The sequence below is a fragment of the Aethalodelphis obliquidens genome, unplaced genomic scaffold, assembly GCF_003676395.1.
Source record: "Aethalodelphis obliquidens isolate GAN/ISIS:26980383/991018 unplaced genomic scaffold, ASM367639v1 scaffold32, whole genome shotgun sequence".
In the NCBI taxonomy this organism is placed as follows: Eukaryota; Metazoa; Chordata; class Mammalia; order Artiodactyla; family Delphinidae; genus Aethalodelphis; species Aethalodelphis obliquidens.
The window spans coordinates 9,281,777-9,301,588 of NW_020837976.1; the positions used below are offsets into that span (position 1 = coordinate 9,281,777).

The 19,812-nt window shown below is 37.6% G+C and overlaps 1 protein-coding gene across 6 annotated transcripts in view; it reads right to left on the bottom strand.

Annotated features, from left to right (window-relative positions):
* The window catches only part of DSC2 (desmocollin 2), a 32,352-nt gene extending 12,591 nt beyond the window's left edge, over positions 1-19,761 (bottom strand). For 3 of the 6 annotated variants that reach the window (XM_027127667.1, XM_027127665.1, XM_027127664.1), the window contains exons 1-10: positions 19,339-19,761; positions 12,818-12,902; positions 11,729-11,928; positions 10,497-10,616; positions 9,056-9,211; positions 7,660-7,804; positions 6,500-6,666; positions 2,234-2,368; positions 1,797-1,982; positions 123-373 (exon numbers count right to left, since the gene is read on the bottom strand). In XM_027127667.1, the coding sequence (XP_026983468.1) occupies positions 123-373; positions 1,797-1,982; positions 2,234-2,368; positions 6,500-6,666; positions 7,660-7,804; positions 9,056-9,211; positions 10,497-10,616; positions 11,729-11,928; positions 12,818-12,902; positions 19,339-19,407 (1,514 nt within the window). In that variant the 5' untranslated portion in view covers positions 19,408-19,761. Of the gene's footprint in view, positions 1-122; positions 374-1,796; positions 1,983-2,233; positions 2,369-6,499; positions 6,667-7,659; positions 7,805-9,055; positions 9,212-10,496; positions 10,617-11,728; positions 11,929-12,817; positions 12,903-17,259; positions 17,376-19,338 lie in introns of all 6 variants that reach the window. The other 3 variants (XM_027127663.1, XM_027127662.1, XM_027127668.1) reach the window with 3 other exon arrangements.
* Positions 19,762-19,812: the final 51 nt, after the last annotated feature.

Sequence of the window (19,812 nt, forward strand, 5' to 3'; positions counted from 1 at the left end):
GTAATGATGAATTAAAATAGCAAAATGGATCGTAAGCCAAATTACAATACTGGTATCACAATAAGTTATACATTTTAAAAACATGGTAAATTTGAAATCAACTAAAATAGAATTACAAGTACCTTATGCCACTGCTACTATTTGTTTCCGGGTCATGTGCTTTATATCCAATGTCCTTTGTGCTCACTGGTACATTTTCTTTAATACGAACAATTTGCACTGCAGGGCGACACTCAGGGCCTTCATCCTGATTTTTTACACGAACAGTGACTGTCGCCATGCTCCCGGTTGATCTCGAACTAGCAAAATTTGGAGCTTCATTAACTACACTGATTTGTAGGGTCATCTCTTGTTTTTCTTCGTAATTCAGTGGCTACAAAAGCAAGCGTGTTGGAAATCAGATCGAGAAACAGTACTTGGCAATGTGACTAGTGTGTAACTAGTTGGCTGTGGAAATATGTAAGTGCTGTGTCGGGAACAGTCATGAAAATATTAAACATATACCCACAAATATGATGGTGGTGGAAGGAGGGAAATCCTTCAACTGACTGAGCATTTGGGTGGAGCCAGCAAAAAAAAAAAAAAAAAAAATTCCTCAACTGCAAATTTAACAAAAGTAATATTATAGGTCCCGATGGCGATTTCAGATAGTATTTAATGAAATACTATTTGAAATATTACTTTAGGGACTCCGTACCCTAATCAACAGTAATTTACTAGTCCATTAATTTTGGAACCACTTTTCCTACCCTTCTGAGATGAGTACAATTATTCGTACCTGGTTTGGGGTAGAAAACGTGGGTCAAATTTTATGAAATGTATTCAAGATAAGAGAGACAAGAAAATAGAAAGCTTATGGGCTTTACACTTTCCTTTTTAATCTCTTTTATCCCAGTTACTCTCTAAAACATGGGTAGTACCAAGTTTAATGGAAGGTTTTCATTTTATTTTGCCTGATATCTGAAGAAAGAGATAAGATTTAAGGGACAATCCCTTTGCTGTTTTGAAACAGAAATTAACCCACAAACTGCAGCTAATTTTCATCATTGTAAGAAAAAAAGAATTCGTCATGTTTGATCCATTCTCCTTGTGAATATGTACAGCAGGGAAGCTACAGAGACCCAGGATAGAATCATGTTTTAGTAAGAGGCAGCAGAAATAAGCCCATGGTTTTGTCCAAAACCAGAGCTCAGATCACTTTATGGGCTAACTCTGCCTCCTGAATTCGCAGTGATGTCTTCTGAGATAATTGTAGAATATTATTAGAAAGAGGTTTTAGAAGTATTTACATCTTCAAATGGGTGAGGATTCCCATTTTGAACCAGGAAGCTAAGAATGTAATGTACACTGGATACAGATGAACAGATCTATAAACAGCTTCCCTATGGGTCTGACCAGGAATAACTCATCATCTGGGAAATTCAGTAATTAAGCAGAGGCTCCTGGACACAGCTATAGATAGAATAGACTAGGAAAGTTTGGCAGTGTCCCACTGGTGTCAAAGCTGTGCTAGTTTTTTAATTGTTAAGAGATACTGGTTACAAAGTGGGTACTATATCGTATTCATTGAACATGCATATATAATCATTTTAAACTATCATGCCTTTATAAAAAAAATGTTCTCCAAAATTTGTATATTCATCCCACTATATATATGAAAAACATAGTGTTTACATTTACCTAAATATCTACTTTATTCCTACATTTACCATAATTCCTTTCTTTTCATTAAGCTCTAGTATGCTAATCTGTGACATTATAAGCTACAAATAACTAATTTCCTAAGTTATTCTTACCTTAACCACACACAGAACTCCTTCATTGGTTTTGGGATCTGTTACAATTTTAAAATTTCCATTTTCATTGCCCTTTAAAATGGTATAATTAGCTCTCCAATTAGCAGTATTAATTAAATCCTTATCTGTAACGGCAACACGTAAGATTTCCACATCAACTCTATTTTCCTCCACTGATACCTCATACTAAAATAATAAAAAACAACAAAAAAAAGTTTAATTAGTAACTCTCACAAAAACAAAACACCAGGTAAAGCCAGCCCAGTTCTTCTAATTTCTAAAGTACTATGTTAACATGACTTTAAACCCCAAGTCCAAACTACTGACACGTGGCTGGGAATACTTCCTTTGAAATCATGGGGCATGGGTGGAGGTGCACATATGTAGCAACTAACACTACATTGTACATTTTTCTTTTATTAATATCACACACTTACAGATAAACGGTTGAATGTTGGCAAGTTGTCATTCACATCTCCAATATTAATGATGCAAGTTGCAGTTGTCTGCAAACCAAAATATTGACCATCCATGTCTTGTACTTTTATTTTCAATTGGTATTTATCAGTTACCTGAAAAGTAAGTATTAATTACTGAGTGAAAGCAACATTGTAAATGAAATCTTAATTTACACTCTATAATTTCCCTTGCATTCAAAATTTAAGAGGTACACTATTAGATTTCATAGTTTTCATGTACTGGCAGAAGAACAATTTCCTCACACTAGTAATTTTCAATTAATTTACAAAAATAGAGTAGTTTCTCAAATTGAAAGTGCTACTCATGGAAGTAACTGGTTTTAGCATTACTTAACAGAAAGAGAAGATATAGTCATAGTACATTTTAAATTGCCTAGTAATTAATCAAAATCGTTATCTCCTATGCAAAGTACATTCTTATATTCAAAAATACACAACAGTGACTCTATACCAGTCTCGTAATGAAGCAATAAAGGTATCCTCCTGTAAAAAAAGGTGGATTTTAAATATTTACTTTACATTTACTAAAAGATCATTAAATTAGCATGAAAACAAAGTTCTGGAACTATGTAATTTTTTCTTCTTCATGGAAAATAGATTCTGGTTCTTAAGCGTTTTCCGTTCTTAAGAGATTGCAGAAGGCTCATCACTGGTTTTAAAAAATGTGTATCTCCGGGCTTCCCTGGTGGCGCAGTGGTTGAGAGTCCGCCTGCCGATGCAGGGGACACGGGTTCGTGCCCCAGTCTGGGAAGATCTCACATGCCGCGGAGCGGCTGGGCCCGTGAGCCATGGCCGCTAAGCCTGCGCGTCCAGAGCCTGTGCTCCGCGGCGGGAGAGGCCACAACAGTGAGAGCCCTGCGTACCGCAAAAAAAAAAAAAAGTGTATCTCCTCATAATGGTTTCATTTGTCACAAGTGTTGAGATATGGAAGGATTAACAACAACACTAATAATAATGTCTCTGGACTGAACATTAGGAGGCTTGGGTTCTACTTCCAAGTTCAAAAATAACAAATGTACTCTTGGGCAGTTGGAAACGTATTTTTCCCTAGCTTTCCTCTTCTATAAAATTATAACAACACCTTCCTTTATAATTCACCTCTTTTCATAAGACTAAATTATATGTAAAAAACTATCCTAACTGTCCACCTAGAATATTCACCTTTCTCTTAAAAAGCCACCTTCATTGGGCTTCCCTGATGGCGCAGTGGTTAAGAATCCACCTGCCAATGCAGGGGACACGGGTTCGAGCCCTTGTCCGGGAAGATCCCACATGCCGCGGAGCAACTAAGCCCGTGTGCCACAGCTACTGAGCCTGCACTCTAGAGCCCGCGAGCCACAACTACTGAGCCTGCGTGCCGCAACTACTGAAGCCCGCGTGCCTAGAGCCCGTGCTCCGCAACAAAAGAAACCACTGCAATGAGAAGCCCGCGCACCGCAACAGAGTAGCTCCCACTTACCGCAACTAGAGAAAGCCCTCGTGCAGCTATGAAGACCCAAAGCAGCCAAAAATAAAATTAATTAATTAATTTTTTAAAAAAAGCCACCTTCTTCCCTTTAGATCTCTTAAATTTTCTAGCCCTCATGTATTACCTAAAATAAAACTAATATTTCTCTCGATCACTATGCTTTTTACAAACCCAATTTTTCCCAATTTATTCTTCTCTCATAATCAGTCACATGAGAGTTAAAAATTCATGGCCTTATTTCATTAAAAAAATTTTAAAAGCTCATACTAGTATTACGTATGGGAGGGAATATGTATTCTGTTTGTAATAAACTATGATTTATTGGGAATGATCAACTGGCTGATAAAACAAAGAAAGAAATCAAGTTTGGGACCTAAATATTAACTTGTGATATCTTCAGATGGAAGAAAAATTCTGATGTTTAAAGAGCTTAAAGGGCTGAAGGCCAACAATAAAAAAAATTGGAAACCTGGGATCAGAAAGTGAGTCCAGAGCTCTCTTGGGTAAAAGCACTCCAAGACTCCTTCGTTAGTCAAATGTTTCCCACTGATTTATCAGAAGGATCTATTCAAGGCTTGATGATAAAAGAGAATTTGGTCTATAATCTGCTCTTTCTGAGCACATAAATTCCATGAAGAATTTGTATAATTTGTAGAGCTGTGACAGCAATTCATTCATTCAACAAACGAAATTGCATTCTTCACTGGCACGTACTCATGGTAAAAATAAATAAATTATAAATTATAAAATTGAATTAAAATTTACCTAGGAATGTCCTTGTAAATGCAGTAAAAATGATTAATTTTAATAAATTTTATTAGATTTCAACCCATAGTCTATCTAAAGAAATGGGAGGTATATATAAAGCACTTCTGCATAACATAGTATGATGTTCTTTTCATGGAAAAGTACTTGTGTGATTGATTTATAAGCTGAACTAGCTATTGGGTTTTTTTTCATAGAATACCATTTTTACATGAAAGACACCTATGGTTATTCAGACTGGTATATTTGGAAGACATTTTGTCATAGGTAAGGTGAATATGTCATTTCAAGGAAAACAGCTATTTGTTGCCAATGGTCAATTGGAGTTTTCAAGCCAAAATGAGGATTCTGGAAAACTTTTATGAACCATCGTGATATTAATGGAGATGAGGAGGTGATTTTTTCCAATATTGTTTAATTAGATGTGTCAGTATTTGGAGGATCTACATAACTCAGTGAGTCAATATTTCCCATATGACTAATGCACGATGTTACAAAATCACACATGGTAAACTATCCACTCATAGCAGAAGAAAGACCAATGTATTTTGATGTAACAAAGTAGGAAAGTTCATGGACAAGCCTTCTTCAGAGTGCACATTGCAAAACCCATTTATGACACTACCACCTGTCAAGATTTGGTGTATCAAAGAAGACTATCCACAATGATCTGAAATTACTGTTAACATACTCTTTTCTAACTTCATATCATGTTGGATTTTCTTTACATACTTCGACTAAAACTATATAACAGACTGAATGCAGGAGATGTGAGAATCCATTGGTCTTATACTAAGTCAGGTATTGAAGAGATTTAGAAAATGCATAATAACGCCACTCTTCTCACTAAATTACTTGTTTTAGAAATGTAATCATTTCTTATAAAAATATTATTTACATTAACATGTAATATATTATTTTAATTGGGTAAATAAATACATAGTTTAAACTTTTATAGTTTTAAACACTTACAGATTAAATAGTGATAAATATAACCCACATAAACAAAAGATCTTTGGAATTTCCAATAATATTTGAGACTGTAAAGGGGTCTGAGACCAGAAAAGTTGCAGACCACTTCTCTAGTCCATGCGAGAGGGAGAGGAAATGAATCGATATGAGATTTAGGAATCAAAGAAAAACGTGACAAACACATATTACTATATTTTAATATTAAGGATTATAAACGTAGGAAGTAGGCCAGAATAAAGGTTTGGTGGAGGAGGTAATAGTTTAATAACAAAATGAACAATTACTAAACTGGGGTAGTTGCAGTAGAAATGGACAGAATGTGAATGTTACGATCACTTTGGAGTCAATATCAAATGCTTTGGAAAGTAATTTGATCTGCAAGAGAGGAGACATCAAATACAATTTTGAGAACATGAATCCAAGGTGACATTAGAAAAAATGTGTAAAGGAAAAGAAGGTACTAATGGCATTTTAACTAGAGAACATGGGAAGGAGAGCATGTTTAGAAGGAAAGAAGAATTCATTTCTAGATGTACTGAATCTTAGGTACTTGTGAAATGTTCAAACAAGGATTTCTAGCAGTCAACTGAAAATGTTAAACCAGAGATCAGAGCCAGATAAACTTTCACTTAATCTATGTAAGGGGAAAGAGTGTAGATGAGATTGTTGATGAAGAAATGACACAGATAGAAAAAGAAGCATTGTTATCTGTAGATAAGAAAATTTTGAAAGTTTTACTTTTCATATATGACATTTCTTGTTTTTTACAACTATAAATATGTTTATATTAGGAAATTTGATTTTATAAAACATACAATTCAGGAGAGAATGAATTAGCGGTTCAAATTCAGAGCACTGCAAGGTCAATGACCTCCATCAACCTACCTAAAATAATTTTTGTTAAATTAGATTCACAACATGCTTTTCAAAAGCACATCTGCAGCTGGTATACAGAGATATGCAGGTACTGCTAAGTAGCCATGTGATAATCAGGCTTTATTTGTTAATATTTATGTTACCTCTCTGTCTAGCCGAGATGATGTTGTGGTGATCACACCTGTAGCTGGCTGCATAAAAAAGAGGGTGGGTGATGCTGGTAACTGCTCGATGATGGAGTACATTAGACGCGTGTGCAGTGTGTCAGGCTCATCTTTGTCAGTTGCACAAACCTGTCCCACGGTAGTACCTACATATAGAAAAATCCTCTTTAATTTCAAAAACTTTTACAGTTTCAACTTTCCCTTTATTTGACTCCTCTCCATCTACCACAAAAAAGTTTTGGACCACATAATTGATAATAGTAATAGGTTTTATACATTTTCAGACTTCTATATAAAATAGCACTTACTTTTAAATATCCCAGCATTCCAACATTTTGGAATTTGGTAACCATATTTGTATTTACTGTATTTATTGTATAAATTTATAAATGTTGATAATATCCCTCCATGGCCTTTGTATTCCTGGACTAAAGAATTCCAATTATTCTTTAACCTTTTTCTATGTGTAAGCCTACACTTAAATTGATCATATGGGTCAGTTTGCTCTGAAAATTCTTGGTTTAGTTAGATTTTTCGAAGGGAAGACTCAAAATCTGCATTCCGACTCCTAGTTGAAATGGTCAATTTTCAAAAGATTGAGAAAATATATTATTCTCCATGACCTTTATGATAATGCTCAGAATACTGTCTATCATTTAATCACTATAGAACATCAGCCAGCTCTCTTCAAGGCCAAGACATCCGTTGCTCAAAGACTTACTCTTTTTTAGAAAAGAATATTCTAAAAATATTCTTAGAATATTTAGAAAATATGGTCTCTTAAAAGTATTTATTTTACCTCACACAGGAAGGCAAAGTAACATTGAGTCACTCCTATTTTTCAGGCACTGTGCTTGGCCTTCAAGGTATATTGTGCTTCCTTTAACCTTCAAAACAACCTTGTATATTAATATCCCATTTTACAGATGAGGAAACCAAGGCTTGTCAAGATTAGGAAACTTGCCCAGGGTCATGTCAGACAGCTAGCAAAAGGCAGAGTAAAATGCCACCTACAGCCGCCCGTCTGGCAAGTCCCTTGTTCTTGGCAGCAGGATGTGCCACCTCCCAGTGGCCAGAGTGAAACTCAGCTAATGAATTTAAACATTAAGTTGCCGTGTATGGCCACGGTGGGTACTCACCAACTCTGCAGTTTTCAGTAACATTAAAAATGTAAGTTGTTTCTGTAAAAATTGGGAAGTTATCATTCTCATCCTCGATTCTGATTAGTAGGGTCAGTGGATATTCTGGAGTATATCCATCCTTAGTTGTTGCAAAGGCAACTAGCTGTGAAGAGAGTAAAATGGAAAAAAAAAAAGCTACGGTTCAAACTTGCTTTCGCTTTGGCTTTCATTTGGAGACTGTTCAGCATCACAGTGCGGATTTCACCATTTGTTACTGTTTTGGGATGTGAACATAACCTTAATGCCAGAAGAGATGGTTAATTTCATGATGCACTATAGCATTTTATGTTTAAATTTATCTAATATAATAACATAGCTAAATTTGGTTACCTCACCATTGCTGTATTGTTGTTCACGAGTGTAAGGGTTTTTATTATTATTTTCCCGAAAGTGTCTTGAGAGCTATTTTGCTTTGTTTGAAAGTTTCAGGTGCATGAATTTTAAATACAATTTTCTGGATCTTTTATAACTTTGAATTCTTAGGATTCCAAATTCCCCAGGTGCAGTTAACTGAGATATTATTTTATTTTCTAATTAGAATTTTAGGCATATTGATGATTGTATTTAGATAACTTTCTTCATAAGAATTTTTTAATTTAAAAAGGGGGGAGTCAGAAATGGACCAAATGAGTGGTTATAAATTGGGTCTAGATGCGATTTATTCTTTTGATTTTATAATATGAATTTCAATTCCAATTTTTCTCATAACAGCTATCATAGAAAGAACAGACCATCACAGGTACTTAGAAGGTCATGTTGTAGTAATTCTAAAGCTAAGTAATTACATCATCCAAAATAGATATAAAATAATTAAAACTAAGTTAAGCAAAATGACCAGCTCCTGTTGGAAAATCAACACAACATTAGGTTAAATTCTTATATATTAACGCTCATCCCACCACAGGAGGTTGCCCAGATGATGAAAAGACCTAGTTATCCTAGTTAAGCACTGTCCACACTCCTTACTTGCTCACCACAAGTTAACTTTCTCTCATTGCAAAGGTACCAAGGCTTAACTTCTGAACTTGACTTACCTCCTATGGTATCACTCTCAGTACCATAAAGAGGTTCACAGATCTTTTCTGCCAAATAAATAACTACTGTTCAAAGTGGTACTCTTTTTTTCTTTTGAAAAGAAAAATAGTAAACTGTAATTCCCAGAACAATCTAATAGAATCGAAGGCTATTTATTCTATAAAATTCTTTTTGCTGCCAGTCAGGTCTGTACTATCAGATGTACCCAGAGCACGGATGCCAAAAGTCAGAAAACAGTCAAGAGTAAATGAATTGAGGAAGGGAGACGAAATAGCCACGTTTAATTTTACTAATACAATATGTAAACTTTAGACTTTACCTCAAAAGATGGATACATTTCACGATCTACAGGACGAGTACAAAACAGGTTTCCAGTATCTCTCTCTACATAAAATAAATTTAGAGGTTCTTTGTCAACACCAGGCCCACTTATGGAATAGTAAATAGTGTAGTTTTGTGCTGTATCAGATTGAATCTAGAAAGTAGACATCATATACATAAAAGACAAATTTGTATTTCAGCAAAACTTTCATTTATATACTTATGCAATCATACTGACATTTTACAATAAGTAATTGCCCTCTTTAATTTATTATTATGTCTGAATAAAAAGCAGCAATAGAATAAGGAAGACTAATAATTGTGAAATTCAAGAGCAAGGCATGAGGAAAATAATGTAATAGCATCTTAGCTTTCCAGAATAACTAAGAAGTACTTTAAAGGCTACGTGTAACTACATGGATCAAGCATTTTGGACTTTCCCTGTCTTAGATAACAAAGTATTCTGAGCATGAAAAGTTATCCTTCTGTCAAAGTTTTACACCTCAAGTTTTATTATATATAACATAATATTTGAGACACTGGGTTTAAAGTATACTGTCGGCAGGCAAACATCTGGAAAGTGGTTTCCTTAATTAGTTTTTGTTATTTCTCAGCATCTTCTCTATTATAGGGGCTAAATGGGAGGATGAAAATGAGTGAGAATGGAAATGACGTAATATCCTGGCAAGTGTGCTACTTTGGTATTTGATTCAAAAAGAAAATTTTTTTCCAAATTGTTTTCATCCTCTTAGTAGGATCCTTATCTATTAGGATGACTAACAATTATTTTCTAACAATTTCTTTCTCAACTTTAAAATGCTCTTTTCTCAGCTGCATTGAATTTGTTGATGGGATATAAACAAGGATTCTCTCTCACCATTTCAAGAACTGGGGGAAAAGAAACCTAAGAGCTAGACTGAATGGTAGTGACCACTGATAAGGGAGGAAGGAAAGAAGATTTGCTGGGGTTTCCACTAAAAATGAAACAGGGGAGAGAAAATGTGGATCCAGTCTGATTTAAGCAGTGGACCTGGGGAGAAACCATGGAAAGGTGTATGTGTCTTTCCCCTTCATGGCATTTGACCTGTTATCAACAATTTCATCCTTTGTTATGGAAGATGTTTTGGGATTTTCTAGACTATGCCCAGGCTCTGAGATACCCTTGATGATATGAAAATTCATTAAGGAAGCATGCGTTTGACAGTGCTATATGGGTTTTACAGTTTTATAAATGGCTTTTGCATGACTAAAACTGCAAAAAAAAAAGTATACATAGTTATAGAGAGATGCATTTATACCATATATTGAAACATATGATAGACATACTCACCCATACATTCATACACACATACTTTTTAAATAACTGCATACACATTGTCTAAATTTTTTACAAAAATGGAAACCATAGACTCTCACAGTGGAAGGAAAGTAAATTATACCTGTTGAAGAAAGAGTGGGAAAGGACCCAAGGAATTCTCAGACACTGAACAAGGAATAGGAGCCCATCTTCTCTTCGCACGTATTAGAACTTTTTCTTGAGAACGCCTTTTCCTCAGTACCTCAATTTAGAAGACAAAAAAATATTAATAATAAATATTATTTATTTAAAAGCCAACGACTACTTTATTTTCAAACTTTAAAACTCTGATACATCTTTCTCCTCTCATGAGGATTAGCTGGGGAGGCGTAAGACCATGGTAGTGCTTGAAAACCAAACGAAATGTCAATACTAGAAAAAAAATAACCAAGAAATCCCTGCCCTAACTGTTATCACAGCAATCCTATTGAGAAAATAACTTGGTGGGAACATGGAAGAGAGAGAGATGAAATTGGAAGCCTAGAAGCAAAACTGAAAAAAAAAAAACACTGTACTGTTGCCACACTGCCATGCAAAAACATGGGAGGAGAAATATGCAAAGAATGTAAGCAGACAGGTGCCCTTCTAAATTTAGCATAAGCATCTTCCACTCACCGGCAACTAGGAAGAGCCAGGGGACCAACAGAGAGATCTGTGTCAGAACGAGGAGAGAAACATGGTGACAACTCTCAAACAGCTGTCATGAGTAATGGCCAGTGGTTGAATGAAGTCATTTTGATCTTGGATGTCAAAAAGTCATAAGTATGTGTGAAGTCCAAACCTTAACCTAAAATAGTCCTCCATTTTCTAAGACTAAAAATTATGCTAAGATACATGAGACCTATCTCTGGATGCCTCATGTATCTCAGAGTAATTAACCATGTCATGACCCTATACTGCTGCCCAGAGTAGGACACCATCCTAAGTCATTAACATGCCATATGAGTTCTTGAATAATTAAAAGCTACAAAGTCCAAGTTATATACAAATATCTTAAACAATAATGTTTCTTGTTTTGGAAACCTATTCCACAGTGAAGATCAAGAAATGCTTCTCTGTGTCTAATCTCAAGTTCTCATGCTGTCCCATATCCCAATTTCTCCTTTTATGTCCCAAATAAAAAGAAATTATAATCTGTGATAACATATGTTGAACAACCCTTTTCCATTTCAAAAATGTTAACTTGAGTCATGGCTTTTATTCTTCTTCAAGCTAAATTATCCCATATCTTTTTTGATTCACATCTTCCCTGGTCATGTTAGTTCCACCTGAAGAAAACAGTTCGTCATACTTCATTTTTATACTTTGGTATACCTTTGTTTGTTGCTCTAAAAGGACAAGTATTTTCTTCTCTTCTTGGGTCTCTGTGTTGGAAAGTAATACGGTAAAAGATCTCTTCGCTGAGGACAAAAGAATGGCATTTGTTGTATAGACTGAACCATCTTCTAAAATTTGGAAATCAGGATCACTTGAATGAATTAGATTTGCAGATTTAAAGCACTCCTTCAGGTTAACTGTAGAAAATGTACACAGCAATCATTTGTAAGGTAAAACAAAGCAATATACAGCTTTAACAGTAAGCTATGCATTTGAGGTGGGGCAGTCAAAAACTTTAATTACACTGACACTTGTAAGTTTTGCATTTTTAAAAGGATATATGAAACTATACGGTTAATTCAGTTGTGCTTAACTAAACGTATCCATCACTTCTGATACCTACTTCACAGCCTTTTAAAGAAGAGCCATTTGTTCTGAAATCAAAGCATGTGAACTCTACAGTCTGAATATTAAACTCACACCAAAAAAGTTTTTCTTTATTAACTGAAACTAGCCACAGAGCAATACATGAGAACACTTAAAACAAGTTAAACAGAATCTAGAGATTAAAACTGGTAGTTATTACATTAAATTATTACTGAACTCTTTGCATCTGTTGTTAAATAGTCATCGTATTCTGTGTCTTCATTGGTCTGATCTTTTGGTATACATTTGAGTTATATGAAAAAAATAATTGAAAAAAAATATGTGGAAGTAAATGTTGTAAGATGCCAAAATATTTTAGGATAAAAATCCAAAAACAACACCTTTAAACTCAAGAAATAGTTTCAATACTATTTCTCAATTTCATAGACGTATTATAACATATACCATATCCTTCATCTAACGTAAATATTAGTAATTACTCAAACTAAACAATTTTAACTACTTTATATAATCATGTTTTTCAATAAAGTACAATATTCCGTTCATTGGATTGACACCATATATATTTTTAAAAAAGTATTGGAATGTACTATATTAGTTTTAACTATTAGTTCCAATAGAGTTATCCTCCTGAAGATTACACTAATTTTACAAGATCAACCAAATTAGGATTTATTACATATTCTGGCAGTTTCTTACCTCTACCAATATATTTTACAGCATCTAGTTTGGAGGGAACATGTAGTGTCACTGTTTTGCAGGCATCACAGGCAAATGTTAAGATCTAAAAAAATCAGTATTATACATTAAAAAGAGCCTTTTCATGTGTACATAGTTTATACAAATTTGTATAATTATAAATCTGTTTATATAATTAGCAAAATAAAATAAAAAGCATACACTGGATTAAGAATTCAGAAAAAAACTGCATAGAAGAGAAGAATAAAAACAACAGACTAAGAGCCATGGATCCCTCCCTCACAAAGCATGTAAACTCAGAGAATTGCTTATCCTCTTGGGCTTTGTTTCCTAGTCTGTAAAATGAAGTTAATAATAATTTCACTAACTTAGTGGATATACTGAGAAACCAATGACACCCTTTTGTGGGAAAGCACTGGAAACTATTAGGAAGGCAGCACAGGTATGTAAAAGGAAAGAGAAACAAAAACAAATTTAATGAGCCAGCAAGTTGTTTCAATTAACTGTCAACTGTCTATGAGTTTTGTTACCAAATCAAAAATATCCTAAAGAAAATTCCAATGCTTTTAAAGAGAAGCACTGACTCATTGCCATGGAGTGACTTAAAAAGTATTTACATATGACCCCACGCATATAAGCACACGACTTTGAAATATGAACTTATTTTGAAGTTCTCAATAATGAGAATTAAGGTCAGTGTTAAAAGTATTTCACTTAAAAAATTTAAATGATTTAGTGATTTATGCTGAACCAATTCCAATACAATACATATTTGAGCACACTGAAAATAAATTCTGTTCTCTCTAAAACTTTATAATGGATGCTTCGGAAAGTTTCACAGTTTTTTGCAAAGGTTTTTGACAAAAAGCAAAACAGCCAACCAGCATTTACACTGTTATTTAAACTTTTATTTTTTGGGGCCGTACCGCACGGCCTGCAGGATCTTAGTTCCCCCACCAGGGATCGAACCCATACTCCCTGCAGTGGAAGCTCAGAGTCTTAACCGCTGGACCGCCAGGGAAGTCCCTACACTGTTACTTAAAAGTCTATAAACATAAATTAAAATCATCAAAATTTGGATGAAAATTTTTATTTCCAAAATACACTAAAGACCCTTTAAGTATCTAATTTAAATTATGTATGAAGGACCAAGCATGGCAGAGATTACATTTCATTTGGAACTCAGAGATGGACATGACAAAGAGACTGTACTTGAATTAGAAATAAAAAGATGAAAAGAATCTTCATTGGTTGCATAGCCCAGAGAGAATAGGAGTAGAATCAGACATGTGAAGAGTCCAGCTCAAGGTGACAGAAGGCATACACCCACTGATTCACTCAACCAACATTTCTTGGTTTCTGCCTAGGTGCCAAGAAGTGTTCAAAGGCTACTACGGTGAACAAAGAGAACTCGACCTCACAGAGATTATTTTACACTAAAAGACAAAAAGTAAATACACAAATGCACAAAGGTCACACAATGCCAAGAGTAAGTGTTACGAGAAAAATAAAACAGGAAGAGAGGGTGATAAAGACCAGAAACTTGAGTGAAAGCAGGATGCAAACCAGTTCACTAACTGGGGAAGAGTCTTCCAGGTGGAGCGAAAAGCCAGGCCAAAGGCCCTGGGAGGGGACTTCACCTGGTGCGTTGAAGGAACAAAAAGAAGGGTGTAGCAGTAAACACAGTGAGGGAAGAGTGAGAGGACATGATATTGAAGAGACAATCATAGGCATATCATGTAGGGTCTAAAAGGCCTGAGGGCAAAGAGAAGCACAGTAGGTTTAGACACTGTGGAGGGGTGTCACGTGGTGAGCATTTACACAGACTCATTCCGGTGGCCATGTGAGAACAGACTATGGGGAAGACAGAGTGGAAGCAAGGAGACCCATTGGGAGGAATCTATCTGAGAGGAGAGGTGGTGACTTGGACTAAGGTAAAAACAATGGAAAAGGTGAGAAGTGGCCGAATTAAGACAATATTTCAGATAACAGTATCCTGGACATCCAGTCATTCATGCATTCAACAAATACTTACTGAATGTTCTAATATGTACTAGACACAGAGCAGTAAAAGGGATTCTCATGAAACATTCAATTCAAGGATAAGACTTATTTGTAATTTCAATAATGGAGGATAAAAGCTATGACAGGGAAGTACAGGATGCTTTGGGAGAGCACTAGGAACCAGCCTCCTCTAAGAGCCAGGTGAAGAGGGGCAACAAGTTAGCCATGTCACAGGGAGGCAGAGCTTGTATGCTGCAAACATAGGAACTGCATATGCAAAGGCCCAGAGATGATACAGACTTGAAAATGCAATTTGCGATGGTTGATGCATATAGCACAAGAGGGACAGGAGTTTAAAATGGATTCACAGAAGTAGGTGTGGGACAGGTCCTGAACAGCCTTAACAAAGTACACATATAGATTTTTCTTCCTAAAGATAATAAGAAACCAAAGATTTGTTTTAAGCAGATAAATTACATAGCAGCTTTCTATTTGAATAAGGTTAACTCTGACCAGTGTGACGAATGAATTAGGGGAACAATTTTCATTTCCAATAATGGGACTTAGGGCATTCAGTCCAACCCCCAGGCCAAAACTAACAATGATGGATACATGTTTTTAAACCATCCTAAAACCATCCAGCTAGGCAAAAACTGAGGATAAAGCTGGAACACAGTAGTAACCAGAAACAACTTCTAATCTGAAAAGATTAGATTCTGGCTTTTTGGCCTCAAGAGAGGGGAGTGAAATCAAAGCACAGACCTGCCTAAGATCTAAGAGAAGATCTGTCCACATTAATCTGGATCCCCAAATGCGAAACCTTCATTGTAAGAGTAAGCTAGTAGTAAACTGGTCCTCACATGGATTTGTGATCCACATTCACATCACTCATTTGTTCTAGGAAACACAAGCCACTAATTAGTTTAAAGAAGCCCTGGCATGTGATCAGCACCATAGGTGATGAAAACCATTTGACCAAGTCAATAACCATTCTTAAATTTTTAATAAAAGTGCCCCCAATAAGAATTGATAAGTGCTACTTCAATAGAATTTTATTTTATATTATAATGACATCATGGATGGAAAAGCATTAGCAGTAGCCTCGCTAAACTCAGAAACAAGGTAGACTTCCCAAGGGTCATCATCTACAGCTAACATTACATTAAAGTATATTAGGCAAGAGAATGATATTAGATGGCATATGAATTGAAAAGAAAGAGGTTAAAAAGAACCACTATTTGCATTTGATATGACTATTTATCTGGAAAACCCAAGGAAATTAACCACAAAACAATAAGAAAATTTCATAAGGGAGCAGAAACAGCTATTAAAATACAGAAATCATTAGTCATCCTACACATAAACAAAATCTGTTAAACAATATAATGGAAAAGAAGAAATCATTTTCAAAAGTGATAAAAAGTTAGAATACCAAAAAGTAAACTTAACAAGAAACATGTAAAGTTTATTTGAGAAAAACCTGAAACTATTTCTGAAGGACACAAAAGCAGACTTGAACAAAAGAAATATATATTATTATTTTGGGTAGTAAAAAATCAACAACGTAAGTATATCAATTTACACTAAGTTAAATTATAAAGTTTATGATCCCAATAAAAATCCCATTGGGCTTCCCAGGTGGCACAGTGGTTAAGAGTCCGCCTGCCGATGCAGGGGACACGGGTTCGTGCCCTGGTCCCGGAAGATCCCACATGCCGCGGAGTGGCTGGGCCCGTGAGCCATGGCCGCTGAGCCTGCGCATCTGCAGGCTGTGCTCCGCAATGGGAGAGGCCACAACAGTGAGAGGCCCGCGTACCGCAAAAAAAAAAACAAAAAAAACCCATCAATATTTTTTCTGGAACTAGACAAGCTGATATAAAATGTAATAAGGAAAAATAAACAATTAAAGATAGAAACATTATGAAAAAGAAAAGCAATGAAAGGATATTAGCTTTAGCAGATACTGAAAGGTCTTATGAAGTCTCAATAATTAAAACAATGCAGTATTTGGTATATGAATAGACGGAAAGAGAGTAGATGCATATAAACTGGAAAGGAAGAAGTAAAAGTTTCTATTTACATTTGTTACAATTGTATATAGACCATAGGGGCTGTAACTTTTTGTTAACACTCACTAGCCATTTATGAGTTTCTATTTCTCCACATTCTTGCCTACAGAGCCTGTTGTCAAACTTCTGGATGTTTGCCAAATGAGAAATGACATTTCAATGTATTTCTTTCTCTTTTTTTTGGTAATACCTTTTTAAATTATTTATTTGTTTGCTTTTTTAAAGATTTTTTCTGATATAGACCATTTTTTTTCTTTTTTCCTTTAACATCTTTATTAGAGTATAATTGCTTTAAAACCAATGTAGTTTTAAATTCATCTTTCCTTACTATAAGTAAGGCTGAAATATTTTATGGGACATTTTTATTACTTTATGGTTTTTCAGGTCCATGTTCATGCTGGACTTCTTGATTTAGAAGAGCTCCAACCACAAGATGGAATTGTATAAGGAATGATTTCGATTTAGCAGTGGAGATCCCTGATGACCTTAGAGAGGCAGAAACTTCATTAGGTGTTTAGGTAGAGGCAGCGTTCAAGTGGTTACTAAATGTGTGAGGTGAGGCAAGATGAGGAAGTTGGGAGAAGCTGATTCACAGAAGGGTGATGGAAGGGAAATGTAAGGGGTGTCCCCCAAGCCATTATTTAGTAATGTTCCTACTTTTCTTTAACACATCTATCACACATGAGGCTCACAACCACAACAAGCATCTGAGGCTAGCAGGACTTTGCACAGACATGCACATGAGCATCAGAACAGCTTAAGACCCACCAAGCCTTCCAGCCAGAATGCAGTAGGATGAGGGGGGTAGCCACAGCCACCCCACTTCTGGCCTATCCAGCTTTGAAGCTAAGGAAGGCCAAAGAATGAGGATTATTCAACTTCATTCAACTTTATTATTATTCCCTTATATGTGCTTTCTTCTAAAAAGGAAGTGAGAACACACGGAAAGTTGTGTGTGTCATTATATAAGATCAAAGCTATTTATGGCCTGTGCCTTTTAGTACCCGTGCCTAATCATGCCTTTTCCTTCAAGGGCAATGTTTAAAAAGAAGTGTCAAAAAAAAAAAAGTGTCAACTTTATTAAGAATCTAAGCAAAATCCGTTCCTCTTGTCATCAAAGACATATCTTACGACCGTTATTTACTCCCTTCTTGATTTCCTCAGCTGTGAACTATTACTTGCTGTGCACCCGGCCCTGTGTATGTTATTAATGTGCCCCGGTAATTTAGTTAAGAGTTTGAAGTCCCTGGAGTTCCATGGGAAAGGCATTCTAATAATAGTAACAACTACAATTTCATTAGTTAAAAACTTCAGGACTTCGTTGTAAAACGAGAGCGGTAGAGTAAGGGAAATTACACGGATATTTCCCGCCGCCAGTTGCACCCCTCCCAGAAGGAATCCTCCCTCTGTCTGTTCTCCAGGTTCGTCCCCTTGTCCTTCAGGGTTAGGGACTGGAGCCCTAACGCCTGCGGCTCAACGTGAAAGGACACTATGCGCTTTGACCTCTGTACTTGGTCTATGTAAATTTTGTCCTTCCAGGGGACCCAGGAAGCCCTGACTGGGGAACCTCTGATCCCACAGTCTCCCAGGGGCTGCTCTCCCCGCACTGGATTCCTATGCCTTGAGGTCCCCCAAAGAGACCTCGGTCTTTCCTGCCAGGGAGGGGGGCTATCCCTTCCGAATAAGGCCACCTCCTTTTTCCCTCCCAGCTTTGGGGTCTTTGCTATTGGGTTCTTTAAAGCGGGAAGGAAACTAGAGCTGGAGGGCTTGGCGGGGGATGGGGGAGCGGGGAGAATCTGTATGCCTCCGAGGCGAGAGATCGGGAAAGCCACTTCCCCAAAGTTCAAGGGGGATGAAATCTCACGTGCTGACAAACAATGGAAACCGTACCAAGGACCACCGAGGGCCGGCCCATCTACCATCTTTAGGCGCAGAGGGTGGAGACCGCCCCAGCCCCAGCTCTTCCCTCCCCCCTTCACTCACACACTAAGATCAAAAGGCGCCTAGTTCTTTCACCCAAGGACCTGCGATTTCGATCCCCAGCGGCTCCCCTCGTCTGCGGCCGGAGCTCGGCACTGAGGTCGAATGGACTGCCCCGCCCGGGGAGGTGCGCGAGGCGCAGAGGAGCAGCGCGGGGCGCGCAGCGCTCGCCGGCTTGTACCCAGAGGCCACGGTTTGGGACGGGCGTTTGCAGCCGCTCATCTGCCTGCGCTGATCACATCTACCGGAGACAACCTTCTCCTCCCCTGCGGGATCGCTGCGCCCAGCTCGCTCTCCTCTGTCTGTCCTCCCCCCTCCCCCAGCCTACGGCACTTTTTTCAGCCAGCCCCAGGCCCAAGAACCCCCGCATGGGCCGCCGCCACCAACGACCCCCGCCCCCAAAGTTTCCCCTCCCTCCCCCATGGGTCCGTGCGCCCACTCGGGACCGGGGTCCGGGCAGCCACTCACCGCGAGGGTCAGCAGGAGTTGCCAGCAAAGGGCTCCGCTCGCGGAGCCTATGGGTCGCGCTGCCGCCATGGGAGGACTCGGAGGCAGGTCGCCGGCCGAGGCACCCGGAAGGCCGGGGTGGGAAGGCGCAGCCGGGCGAAGGGCCGCGGGCCAGGCGCAGGCTGGGCCGGCCGCGCAGGAGTGCGAGGCAGAGAACGTGGCGCGCGGAGGGAGCTGCTTTTCTTCTCGGTTTTTCTGAAGCTTCTGCGTCTCACCCCAGGAGCTTTTCCTCTGACCGAGGGTGGGGTTCCAGGCGCGTCCGAAACACACCGATCGGCCCCTCCTTGGTATTTTCTCAAGTCTTTATTTCTGGAAGAACGCCAACAGGTGGGAACTCCCTCTCGCCGCCACCCTTTTTCTGTGCTAGGTGTTTCTCACCGACGGACACCACCCATATGCCCCATCTCCCCACCGCCCCGGTATCCGCCTTGAGGA